This window comes from Microtus oregoni, unplaced genomic scaffold (assembly GCF_018167655.1).
Source record: "Microtus oregoni isolate MIOR12 unplaced genomic scaffold, Mior012 000053F_ref0000044, whole genome shotgun sequence".
NCBI lineage: Eukaryota > Metazoa > Chordata > Mammalia > Rodentia > Cricetidae > Microtus > Microtus oregoni.
Genome location: NW_024543829.1, coordinates 10,459,173 through 10,471,859, shown reverse-complemented (window position 1 = coordinate 10,471,859; position 12,687 = coordinate 10,459,173). Strand labels below are relative to the sequence as shown.

Below are 12,687 nucleotides of genomic sequence, written 5' to 3'. Positions count from 1 at the left end.
ATAGGCATAGTGTCTCAAATACCTATTTTCTCCAATACAGAGTGCTGTCACCAAGGACCTAAGATAATTATTTTGTAGTACAAAATCCTAGTAGTGACAGATTTGTGTAAATGTTAAGAACCAATGAACTATATATGCAACAGGTCAATAAATAAGGGGAACCAACTAATACACATAGTATTGTCAAAGTGGTAACACACCTACAAACACAATCTCGGGAGGCTAAGGATGGTCTCATTTACACAGCAAGACCTTGTCTAAAACCAACACATACACACACAAACTCTGAAAATAGCCTGTATTTTACAGACTTGGTAACTGCTTCCAGCCCTCTACTTCTAAAAGGCAGCAAGCACTCGCTACACACGTCAACTGACAAGAGAACCAAAGGAAATGAAAGCACAACCATCCACTGTTTAAGGAATTTTTATTAAAGCAAGAATTTTATAATCCAAATTACGTTTCCTTGCTTAGTTATCAGTTCTGCTACTTAAAACAGAACTGACATCCCAAGCTATTCCACGGTAAAGAATTACAAAATTAAAGAAAGGAATGCTTTAAATTTTTGTACTTTGCTGAAAATTCTTTTCCCAGGGTCTATAAAACATTAATTTGTTTTTATATTTTACTATTTTTTTGTATTTTTTGTTGTTTTAAATCAAGTAATCTAGGACTAGCACTGTTTGCTAGACCTGGCATTTGCTCGGTACATAAGGTTCAAAGTTTCCTTTCCTTTTTTTATTTATTTTATATTTTGCAATGTTTTTTCATAATATTTAAATTTTTCGATGTTTAGATATTTTTTCTTCGGTGAAGCACGAGTTTCTTTTCGTGGTCCCTGATCAATCTGTAAATGTCAAAAAATAAAATAAAATAAGACCAATAGGAACACATAATTAAAGCCCTTGACTGAATCCAGCAAGTCAGTAAGCTGCCTGTCTTTTATTGGCACAGCCATACCCGCTCCTTAACACCCATATCTACATCAGGCACAACATGGCCCGAGCCCAGGGTTCTAGTCATTTTTAGAAAAAGTGTCTGCCAAACTGTAATCTTAGAATCCTGGTGGTGGGACAGAGAAGCCACCATCCAAATAAATAAATACAAGTATTAATTATAAAAGCCAACTTCTGTTATAGGGCCATTTCATACAAACTATTTTGCAAAACAGTATTGACTTAAAGTACCAGTCAGTTATCAGTCAGGAGATCCCGACTCTGTTATGCATCTTCCCCTCTGAAAACCTAGTATTTATTTGTAAAAGTTCATCTCTGCTATAAAGGAGCACTCACTCAAACAGTTGGAACACCAGTGGCACTGTTCACTGCCTTCTGGGCAGCCTCTTTTGCTTGGTGGGCTTGTAGTACAGCTACAGCTTCATCAACCTAGAAAAGGGAAAACATAACTGGCTCAAGAAAAAAAAAAAAAGTAATTGATAAATCCCCACCCAAACAGACTTTCTTAGAAGAGTGGAATGAGCTCTAAGCAGCAGTGGTTACCACTGCAAGAGACCCAAGAAAGCTCTACAATCTACCAGCAGTGTGAGCTTTGAAAAAACAGGCACTACAGTTATTGAGGGTATATGCATCACCATTTGCAAAGCTCCTTAAACTCGATATACGCCATGTAAATGTTCCGTAGAATAAATAAAACCAAACAAAAGTCAGTGAGACAAATGACAAAGCACCTTTGAGCGGAGAGACTCTGGAGACTCAAGCATGTGAAGTAATTCTGAGTTATCAATCTCCAAAAGCATGCCAGTGATTTTACCAGCAAGAGTAGGGTGCATGGCTTGAATAAGAGGAAACAGCCGTTCACCTAGGAACAAAATAATCTATCAGAAAGTAGCAAGGGCCATTATCAACCTGGTGTTTAGAACCTTACTAATGCACACCCGTCTGCACACAATCTGTCACAAGCCAATCACTTCTGGTGGAACCGGCTTCTCAAATGTCAGCATCAGTTTCCTTGCTGCAAAGCTGGAGTGGGGGATCAGTGTGAGCCTACCCACCAGCTCCCAGTCTCAATTCCTTCACACTACCGCCCTACATCATTGCTTTTAGCTGCAACATTGCTGACCCCTGTCTTCTGCAGACTCTGAAAGGCCAAGACAACAAAGTTACTTACCCAACATTTGCTTTTGCTCTTGAGGGGGGGCAGATGCCAACATGGAAGCAGTTAGAGGTTCTTGACCTTGCACATGAACAGCAGGCTGGACATAAAACAGGAAACCTCTTAAGTCCCAAAGTAATGAAACAAAACCCAGCCACCCATCAACATACAATCACAGGGATCCGACTACTTAAATCCAGAGGGAAACACTGGCTAAGTACTAAGTATAGACAATCACATGACATATCTGTACCTGAAATAGTTACATTTTAAATAAAGTCTTCTTTGGAATCATACAATCAAGTTTTGGTTCCATGACTAGGAAAAAGGTGACGTCTAAACCATTTAACTAAACTTTCCTTCACATCTTCCTTATATCCATGTCAAACAAAAACAGCATATTAATTCAGGGAGACTACTGGCTGCATTCTAGTCCTAAAACCTCTTCACATATAACCAACTAGTAAGATGGTCCACAGAGAGCTTAAGCTCTCATAGATCAAACAACTGATCACCTTTGAGTTTAGCTAAGTACCACGACCCTCACAAACAAATGATAAAACCGCACCTGTTGCATGGTAACTTGTGGCTGTGCATTAAGATGTTGCTGGGGATTGCGGACTCCCGCAGCGTATTTATACTGGGGAACGGTGCGGACAGCAGGAGTGGCTGCAGCAGCAGCAGCTGCAGGACGTGGACCCATGGTCTGTGTTGAAGTGTTAGCTAAAGAAAAAGAAGTATCTTAGAGTACTGTACCATTTCAAATTGGAAATCAATTTTTTCTTTTTTTTAAACAGAAAGACTCACCAACACGCTGTGTTGACATGACTCGTGGAACCTGTGAGGAAGCTGGTCTCATAGTACTAAACGGTGGTCTAGGAGCAGCTGGGCGGATAGCACCGGGCATGTTCTGGAATGCTGCATTTAAAGGTAACATACATGGCTGAGAACCTTACTAGGTCAAAATTAGTGGTTCTCTAGGACTGAGGTTTGTATAAAAAGCTACATGAAACCCTGGTATGTATTGGGTTTTGAACTTACTAAATCGCACAATGCCAAAAGATATGCAATAGGATCAAAAAGAAACACCAAGGACTCCTGCAGTCCAGACTGACATGAGCAAAGACCAATGTCACAACCCTAAAGCCCCATAGTCATCTGAGCTTTGAAGACAGTCACCAAGGCAAACGAAGATTTGGAACAAATCCCCAATCTTATCTAGGAAAATCAAACCTACACACTGAAGATCACCTAAGCATAAATTATAAACTTTGCCTCATATACATTATATTAAAACCACAGCCTAGCAGACGATAGGTTGTGTTGTATCTCTGAGTTAAACCCCATGTTCCAATCCCTGTTGTAACTAAAAGAAGCTTACGATGAGGTCTGGCACCCTGAGCAGTCCAGCGAGGACTTGGTCTTAGTTGAGCAATTTGGCTAGGAGGATAGTATGCAGCACGGTTCTGAGTCTGTGGGAAGAAAGCAAGCACATCAGCTCTGGCGGGGTGAACCCTCCACAATACTCTCCATCGCTTTCCATTTCCCCAATCCTAGAAACTTAGTGCTTTATTATCAAAGCACACACAACACAGCATGAGGTTCTTTCCTCCTCACTCACCTGTGGGATAGCTGCCATGAAGTAACCTGAAGGAGGTGCTGGCTGGTAGGGGTTCATCACGGGGTTGGGCACAGCTCTCACGCTCGCCATTCTCTGCATATACTGGTTAGTGAGGTGAGCCTGGCGCTCTTCTTTGCGCTGAGCTAAAGCTACATACAGTGGCTTCGTGGCCACAATTCTGCCATTCATTTCCGTAACTGCTTTAGTGGCTTCTTCAGGGGAAGAGAAACATACAAAACCAAACCCTTTGCTGCGACCACCCTCCATCATAACCTATAAAGAAAAATAATAAAGAAAAATGAAAGGTTAGTACAATGGTAGAATAAACCAGTGAAGTCACTGAACCAAGTAATCCTGTTAGTGCCAGAACCAACTTGCATCAACCGAGTTCTTCCTTCCAATCAATACTCAGGGCACACATGCATTACTGCAGGCAAATACAGCTGGAAGAGGGAGCTATACAACAGCAACTTTCCAAGGTATTCGGGGCCTTCCCTCTTATCTTTTATACATAATATCGCACACGCTCCTCTTACCTTTGCACTGGTGATGGTACCAAACGGAGAGAACTCTTTCCGGAGACGCTCATCATCAATACCATCATCAAGGTTTTTCACATAAAGGTTAACACCCTGAAAAGACAGACAGACAAACTGAAGAGAGGTAGGAAGCCCTCTGTGGTACCCAAGAACTCCTATTACATTAGCCCGTGTTCCTTCTCTTCCCTCTCAAATTCTGTTACGTGGCAATAACTAAAGTGAATGCAAAATAGGTTCCTCAACCCTATCTTAGTTTGCTCATTCAAGTAAAAACGGACCTGGTATCTGGTGATCCTATCTTGCTTCATCTGTTCAAATTTGCGCTTAAGTTCCGTCTGCCGTTCCACTTTTTTCTGAGCTCGACCAACATAAATCTGTTTTCCATTGAGCTCCTTTCCGTTCATCTCATCCACAGCCTTACAGAAACCAAACAAAAACCTTAATTACTTGTGAAGGTACAGGCACCCCCATGCCCAAATCTCCAGGTTTGAGTGCAGTATACACTCCAAATTCTCTAACACATACAATACAAATATTTGATTACTACATGAAAGCTTTTGTTAATGTTGGCATAAACTTATCTACACAAGCAAAAAGAACTTTTTAAACTTACTTTCTGTGCGTCTTCATGTCTTTCAAAGCTCACAAATCCAAACCCTTTGGATTTCCCACTTTCATCGGTCATCACTTTCACACTTAAGGCAGGCCCTAAAAGAATTCGCAAAGAGTCAAAACTAGTCCACTGTTAATTAAGTATATATTTCACCTTTTTTATTTTTGAGAGGGTTTCCCTGCATCTGCCCACCTCTGCCGGGATTAAAGGCAAGTGCACCCCGCCCCCACCACCACATTTCAGAGCAAACTCCAGACCGCTCAAGCTCCAAGACTTTAGCTGTTCTCTTCACAGATCTTTTGTATAAATATTTTATACATGCCTGGAAGTTCTTACACTGAGATGTCTTACAAACTCAAAGTTTTTCTTAGTTCAGTAAGTAGAGAAGCCCTTTAGGTAACTAATTTGATTGATTTTTCTTGCTCAGAACTAAGAATAAACTTGAAAAGCCTTCTTGGGTCATCTGTCTTTGAACAGCAGAGGGAATACCAGCTCTGCAGAAAGAGACAACTGAATTACCCCAGGTTATTTCTAAGGACAAGCTTCCCCAAAGTAGAAGAGACCACCGCGGGTTAAAGCACCTACTCTGTAAGAACAGGAAGTGGTGTTCTCAATGAGAACAGCCCTCACAGGCACACACCATTCCAGTTAACTCTCTTAACTGCTTTGTGGTTGTTACCATCTCTGCTGCTGCTCCAGATCCTGCCCACCATGATGGTCACGGACTCACCCATTTATTAACTTGTGTCTCAACACAGCAATAGAAATCTAACTAGACAGTGGTCAACTCAGGATGTGGGAAAGGTGGTATAATTAAAAACAACCAGCTCAAACCCAGCACTTGGGAGGCAGAGGATGGTAGACCTAAGTTCAAGGACAACCCGATCTACATAGTGACCCTCAAGAAAAAAAGACAAAAGGGTTCCAGATGCAACATAGGTAAGATATGTAATGAGAAACTCCTAGAAAACTTGAATAACATCCACAACTTGACTGTTATTTTATCTCCTCATCCCACATCTTTGTAGAAGATAAGAATTGTCTTTGCTCAAAAAGAAGATTCAGCCAGGTGTGGTGCATGCTTTATGTCTTTAGCCCCAGATCTTAGAGGAAGGTAGGGCTTTTGTAAACTGCTCACCAACAACTAGGGCAACACAAAGAGACTCTGTCCTTAAAAAAACAATCAAGGCAGCAAGCTCAGGCTGGCCTTACAATGGTATAGAGTAACTGAACCACAAAAACAACTTAAGTCTGTTCTGAAACTTAACAAAAAGACAGCAGCAAATTGCCTACAGATGGATTCTCACTACCCACCTTTTACTCCAATCCTAAAAGTGAGGCTGGTTTTTGCACTTCCTTGAGCTTAATCAATTTATTTTGAAATTTGAGGCAGGATTTCCTATAACCCAGCAGACAGTACAACTTCTAAATAGGCGCGCCTAGCTGAATTTACTTTGAAAAGATCTTCCAAGGAGTTATGATGGAAGAACCTGAATCTTTGAAAACATTCTTTGAAGCTGCTCAAATGTTACTGACACTAACATAACCTAAAAGGAGCATGCTTTTTCCACTCTGTAACTAGAGTACACTTTACTCAGGACAGTCTCACCCATGCTGCCCTACAACTCTTAAGAACTGTGTTTAAAGTATCCCAAAATGAAGTAAAACCTTTAAAAAGATCTACTCAGCAGATTAAACTCTAAGCTTCGCAGCATTCTCCAGTCAAGCATCAGCCACTAAAGGTCAGGCAATCTCAGTATAAAGATGTAACTTGGACACATTACCAAACTTGCCAAAGAGATCCTTAAGGCGCTCGTCATCCATGTCCTCCCCAAAGTTCTTGATGTAAACGTTGGTGAACTCCTTTGCCCTCGCTCCAAGTTCTGCTTCTCGTTCCTTCCGTGACTTAAATCGTCCAACAAACCTGAGAAGATGTCAGCACTTTAACACCAGGCTGTTTCATAAAGCTCAGATCAAGGCCAATAGGTTATAAAATGTCCTCACTGAAAACAGGGCCTTCCACAACAGTATCTATGCACTATAAAATGAAGTTTCCTTCCAGTGCACACTGACATCCAGTTAACCCAGGTTAAAGAGGGTACTCCTGTGAGAACTGTTCAGTGCTGACCAAGAGATCTACATAAATGTTTTCGTTACTGTTTCAGAGAGGTTCTGTAATTGTGCCATCTCCTTAACGAACTTCCAATTGTCTACTAATACAACAGTCTGGCCTAACTGTATAATTAACCAAAAATATAGTAAATACCATACCAGCTTCTATAACCCCACACAAATCAAAAATGACTTCAAGGAAAATACAATTTGCTCTTATCCTCAAAAGCATGGGTCTTTTCCATGTAGTTTGAAGAACCTCAGAGGGAGAATTATTCATTGTAGATACAACTTCCTGCTCTCCCAAGTGATGCTTCAAATATTTCTTAGGAACAAATTATTAAAAAAAAAAAATTAAAAACAAAAAACAAACTGCTCCCCAGAATGGTGCCTCAATATGTACTTAAACCAGCAACAAATCAGTCTTCACTTGGGTCCTGCAACGGAGATATTCCTTTAATTTTTATTCTAGCACTATCAAGTTTTCCACTGTGGTAACAATTGAGTCACTCCAGGGGCCACAAGTGTCTTGGATTTCACAATCTGTAGGCTTTACTGATTAACACCTCTATCTTAAAGTCTAATTTGCATAATCTCATTTGTTGTGCTGATGCTTTAGATGCTGGGTGGCAGAGAACACCTGGGCTTCAGGTTTCCACATTGGGATCAGTGTTCTGGCCAAGCAGTGGTGGGTGACACCTTTGACCTCAGTACTTGGGAGCCAGAGTGGGAAGAGTGAGTCCTGGACAACCAGGGATAGAGAACCTGTTCTAGGGACTGCTTCTCTTCTGTTTTTGAAACAGGGTTTCTCTAACTTCAGGTTGTTCTTTAACCCTTTAGTTTCTCAGGAGCAGGGATTATGGGTATATGCTACAAGACCAGGCTCATCTAGTCCCAGTACCCACATGAGAGTGACATCAAATCAAGCTGCAGGCCACTCATCAAGAACTCCCCTCTCAGATCACTTCCTACAAGGCTTTACAGAATAGTCAAATTCTCACAGATCAAGAAGTCTACTGGCAGCAATCAGCCTTTCATATTAGTTTTCAGTGTTATTCCTTAAAAGTTTGTTAACTCTTTAATTTTATTTCAGGAAAGATTAATCACAAAACCTAACGCCAAGATCGAGCGGACTTCAGAGCACTGGTATGTACAGTTGAATAGTTTACTGTCTTAGGGCACCTACCATTTAAATGACTTTGGCTAGTTTCCCCAAATATGAAACTGGCCAATGAATTAGTTCCTTAGTAAGGTTAGGTCAGGTTGCATGGTAAGATTCCCAGTTCAACAATGCACTGATTTGATCAAGTTTTATAGCTCTATTTACCTAGTTCAATTTAGGTCTGAATGTTGAGTGACATTTCTGACCGTGGTTTAGTGCTTTTGCTACATCATGTACTTTGGTAGTCGATACATTCTCATGGAGCCTACCACCGGGCTGGCCTTAAACTCATGGATCCTTGTGCTCCTATTTCCATCTCTCAAGTGATGAAATTACAGGCATGGCTATGTCAGCTCTCTGTATCTTTCTTTACTTTTTTTTATGTGTGTGTGACACACATCTATGCAGCTTAGGCTGTCCTGCAGGTTCTACAAAGTTACAGTTACATCTGCCTCTACCTTCTAAATGCTGGGATTGAAGGTGTGTTACTTCAGCTCCAGCTAGTTTTAACTTAAGGGTAAAAACCTATTACTTTTCAAACCAATGGTGGGGCCATTTAAAAACAGACTTAATAGTACACTAAAGCTATACTTACACTTTACGGTCATTTAGAAGCATTCCATTCATTTTCTCAATAGCTCTTTCAGCTGCTTCCTGTGTTTCAAAATGCACAAACCCATAGCCTTTGGAGCCATTTTCATCACAGACCACCTGGGGAAAGAAGATACGCTCACTTTTATTACTTGCTATTGCTTTTCTACGGTGCAGAGATGGTAGCCACCTAACCTGGCTATCTTGGAACACAGATGCTCAAAAAAAGTAGCTCAACATTGCAAATATTGATCTGTCACATCTTTGCTTACCTTACATGAAAGGATGTTACCAAATGCAGAAAACGTATCATACAATGCTTTATTGTCAATGGATTTGTCCAAATTTTTAATGAATATGTTGCCTACTCCACTTTTGCGAAGTGATGGATCACGCTGAGACCACATGATGCGTACTGGCTTGCCCTTTATAACATCAAAATTCATGGTGTCCAAAGCACGTTCCGCTGCGAGAAAGACATTTTCCAAGTAAATATCACTAGCCTTTAATTAGTCACTGTATTTATGGACAGTTATGCTTCACATCCAAAAACTCAATCTATTGGTGGTATAGTGGTGAGCATAGCTGCCTTCCAAAAACTCAATCTATCCTACAATTAATTTTGAGGTCCATAAAGACTAAATTATGTATACTTGTGCAGAATTTCTAAAGTGAACCTTTTTTTTTTAGCTAGGGCCTCTCCATGTAGCCCTGACTAGCCCAGATCTCAAGAGATCCATCAACACTGCTTCTGTCATGGAATCAAGTGTATTACCACATCTGTCTTAAATGGAAAATACTACCTTAAGCAAAAAGACCAGTCCTTAAAGAGGCACAGTTCACTTGAATCCATGAAGCAAATTCCAAATTTCTCACTAATAACTGTAAAGTTAGATAGAACAAGTTCTTGTTCATTTTTTTTTTAGATAAAGTCTCGCTGTGTAGGCCTGGCTTTTGATGTAGCCCAGGCTGGCCATATAAACTCTAAAGTCAAACCCAGGTGCTGGGATTAAGTCAAGGGACAACCACGCCCATTTGCTGTAAATGGAAGTTTTGGTTCCTAGAAAATAATGATAATCAGTAATGCTCATTATCAATTGGCCACACCTCCTCAGCTTCCCTGGTCCTGCTGACTTTGCTTGAGCTTGACAGGTTTTTTTAATGAGTCACCTCTCCCTACTAAGCATAGCACTGCTCACTAACAGAAAGAAGCCCTGTTGATTACTGCAGTACATAAGAAAATACTGTAAAAGAGAGAAAAGCTGGTTTTAAAAGACCCAACTATCTGTAAAGATGGAACAGACACAAAATGAACGGAGGAACTGGAGGCAAGACTCTTAGCAGCTGCAATATCGGCCCACTGGCACACCCATACACAGTGAACTATAACCACGGCAACTCCAAGTTTAACTTTTCAAACCCCAGCACATCTAAAAACTGGAGAGTCTGTATTTAAAAAAAAATTCACTAAGTTTTAAGTCTTCCAAATTACGTAGTCAAGTTCTTGGTTACTACCTTCCCTCATGTCACATCCTGTGACGAATCCTGCCCAGGGCTGAGCTGTAAGGGACACTCAGAGCCCCGTACAAAGCCAAAGGGCAGGACAATCTGCAGTGCAGGGTGACAACTTCTGGCTCCCAGTCATTCAACACGTTGCCTATCCAAAATCTCAGCACCAGCTTTAACCAAATGAAAAATGGGTCGTCAGTCACTAACTAACCGAATGAACTTAAGCTGACTTTTCCTAAGATTTAACCTAACTGCTTGCTCATAGGCCATAAACCTTATCTGATTGTTAGATTTGTTTCAGTGAACATTCAAATTTCACAAAAAATATCAAGTCAATCAAGATTCATGGATATCCTGGACTACTTAAAAAAACAAAACGAAACTATTGTCACTTGGATGGCACTAATTCAGCATTAAGTCCATGTTCTAACATTTATGATCCAAACTACTAAGACTACATTTTTTAAAAAAATTCATAACCACGGGTGTTGTTAGTAAAACATTTCGAAATGTATACAGTAACTGACCTAACTAATTTGGTTGAAATGAGCTAAGGTGTCCTAGAGAGCTGCCTACATCCCCCTCCTCCACTTCGCGGTTACAGACAGAAACCTACTTCATCTAGGGAAAACCCCAGGCAAGTGCACATGGCATAAGGTGCCTTTCCCGGTCCACCAGTCAGGGATGCGCTATTGGGAATGGACTCGGGACCCTAAGGATGCCCCCCACTAGGCACCACCCTAATAACTTTCTTCTGAAGCCTTGGGCTCCCCCCAGCGATTGGGCCACCGGCAGGAACAGGCCTTTGGGCCTGGTGAGGTTACAGGGTTCAACACGTGGTATCCTCCCCAACCCCGAGTCGCACTTCCTCCCCAGCCAGTGCCGGGCCACGGCAGGGGGATGGCCGGCCGGGCGCCCCCACCCAGCGCGCCAGGAGGGGTCTCGGAGCCCCCGGACCTCGCGGCTCGTGGCGGGCGCGCGGCGGAGGCGATCTCAACCCACCCTCCTCCCGGCGAGGCGCGTCATCGCCCTAAAGTTTGCGAGCGACCGAGGACGAGAAAATGGTCGCGGAGGAGGAAGTGCCGGCCCGCGAGGGGCTGCTCGCCGCGCCGTGCCCTCCCACCCCCTCGCCCGGCCCGCTAGGCCCGCCGCCCCCGGCCGCATGGCCTCCCGCTCGCCCGCCCTCCGGCCTGCCGCTCACCGTCCGCCGGTTGTTGAAAGTTCACGTACGCGTAGCCCAAGGAGCGGCGGGTGATCATGTCCCTGCAGACCCGGATGGAGAGGATGGGCCCGGCCGGGCTGAACTTCTCGTAGAGCATCGCCTCCGTCACGTCGGGGTGCAGGTCCCCCACGTACAGGGAGGCCATGGGGTAGCTGGGGGCGCTGGGGTTCATCTCGGCACCGGCTGCCCGCGGGGCCGCAGGCCGCGACCTTTCCCGTGAGAGGAGGAGAGCGAGTGGCGGGGCCGGGAGGGGGACGGAGCCGGGGGGAGGGGAGCGGGGGCGAGCGCAGAGGGACAAAATTCAACCGGAATCGACGCGTACTCAACGGCCGTGGAACCGGGGGAGCGAGGCTGGCGGTGCTGGGTCCGGGCGGCAGGAAGGCCTCGGTCTCTGGGTTCCTTCTTGGAGCTGCGGGGCCGCGGGCGGGCGGGCGGGTCGGTCTCGGCTGCTTCACCGGGTTATTTTATAAAAAGAGGAAGAAAAAAAAATAAAAGTCTCCGGCGGGGGGAGGAGACGCGGATTTTTTGTAAAATTTTTTTTTGGGTTTTTTTCAAAGGATTTTTTAGATTTTTTTTGGATTTTTTTAATAATAAATGTGTGTTCCGAAGCCGGAGCACACACTCCGCACTCTCAGCACTAACCGCCGGGGAGAAGGGGAAGCACCGCCTCCTGCACCCTCTACTTATACCCCCCGCCGTACTCGCCCCGCCCACGCGCGTCTGACGCCGGGGCCCTACGCGAGCGACGGCGCCGGAGGAGGCGGAGGAAAGAGCGGAGGGAGAGGCGGCGGCGGCGGCGGCGGCGGCGGCGGCTGGCTGCGGGCGTGGGGGTGGGGGCCGGGGCGGGGACGGCACTGCTGCGCACGCGCCACGGCCGGCGGAGGGCGGGGAGACCTCCGGCCCCGCCCCCTCGCACACGCCACGCCCCGACTCTCGCGGGCCCCGCCCCCGCCGGGAGGAGCGTTAACCCGTCCGCGCAGCGGGTGGGCGGCACGCGGGGCTTCCGGGTTCCTCGGCGCCCAACCGCCCCCCACGTGCGCGATCGAGTCATCGCGGGTTCTCCTTCGCTCGCTACCCCCACCCACGTCCCCGGGCGGCGGCGCCGGACACGGGCGGACGGGTGTGAGCCTCTCTGCAGGGCCGGGTGTCCGAGCTGTGCGCCGGAGGGAGGCAGGGGAGCTGCCCCGGTCTCCTACCCGGACCGCA

The 12,687-nt window shown here is 44.7% G+C and overlaps 1 protein-coding gene across 1 annotated transcript; it reads right to left on the bottom strand.

The window, feature by feature from the left end:
• Positions 1 to 410: 410 nt before the first annotated feature.
• Positions 411 to 12,132, bottom strand: Pabpc1 (poly(A) binding protein cytoplasmic 1). The gene is made up of 15 exons (XM_041637640.1): positions 11,461 to 12,132; positions 9,023 to 9,216; positions 8,755 to 8,870; positions 6,670 to 6,809; positions 4,886 to 4,980; positions 4,551 to 4,688; positions 4,270 to 4,365; positions 3,734 to 4,006; positions 3,494 to 3,584; positions 2,920 to 3,030; positions 2,681 to 2,835; positions 2,128 to 2,212; positions 1,688 to 1,818; positions 1,293 to 1,385; positions 411 to 847 (listed from the first exon to the last, which is right to left on the bottom strand). The coding sequence occupies exons 1-14, from the start codon at positions 11,651 to 11,653 to the stop codon at positions 1,293 to 1,295; spliced, it is 1,911 nt and encodes a 636-aa protein (XP_041493574.1). The 5' UTR covers positions 11,654 to 12,132; the 3' UTR covers positions 411 to 847.
• Between the last annotated feature and the right edge of the window lie 555 nt (positions 12,133 to 12,687).

Excerpts from the sequence above, each read along its gene's own strand:
- Pabpc1 (XM_041637640.1), bottom strand. The coding sequence starts at position 11,653 with ATGAACCCCAGCGCCCCCAGCTACCCCATGGCCTCCCTGTACGTGGGG. Across the intron at positions 4,007-4,269 it reads GTACCATCACCAGTGCAAAG|GTTATGATGGAGGGTGGTCG; the intron begins GTAAGAGGAGCG and ends TTTTCTTTATAG. Across the intron at positions 2,213-2,680 it reads CACAAGTTACCATGCAACAG|CCTGCTGTTCATGTGCAAGG; the intron begins GTGCGGTTTTAT and ends TTTTATGTCCAG.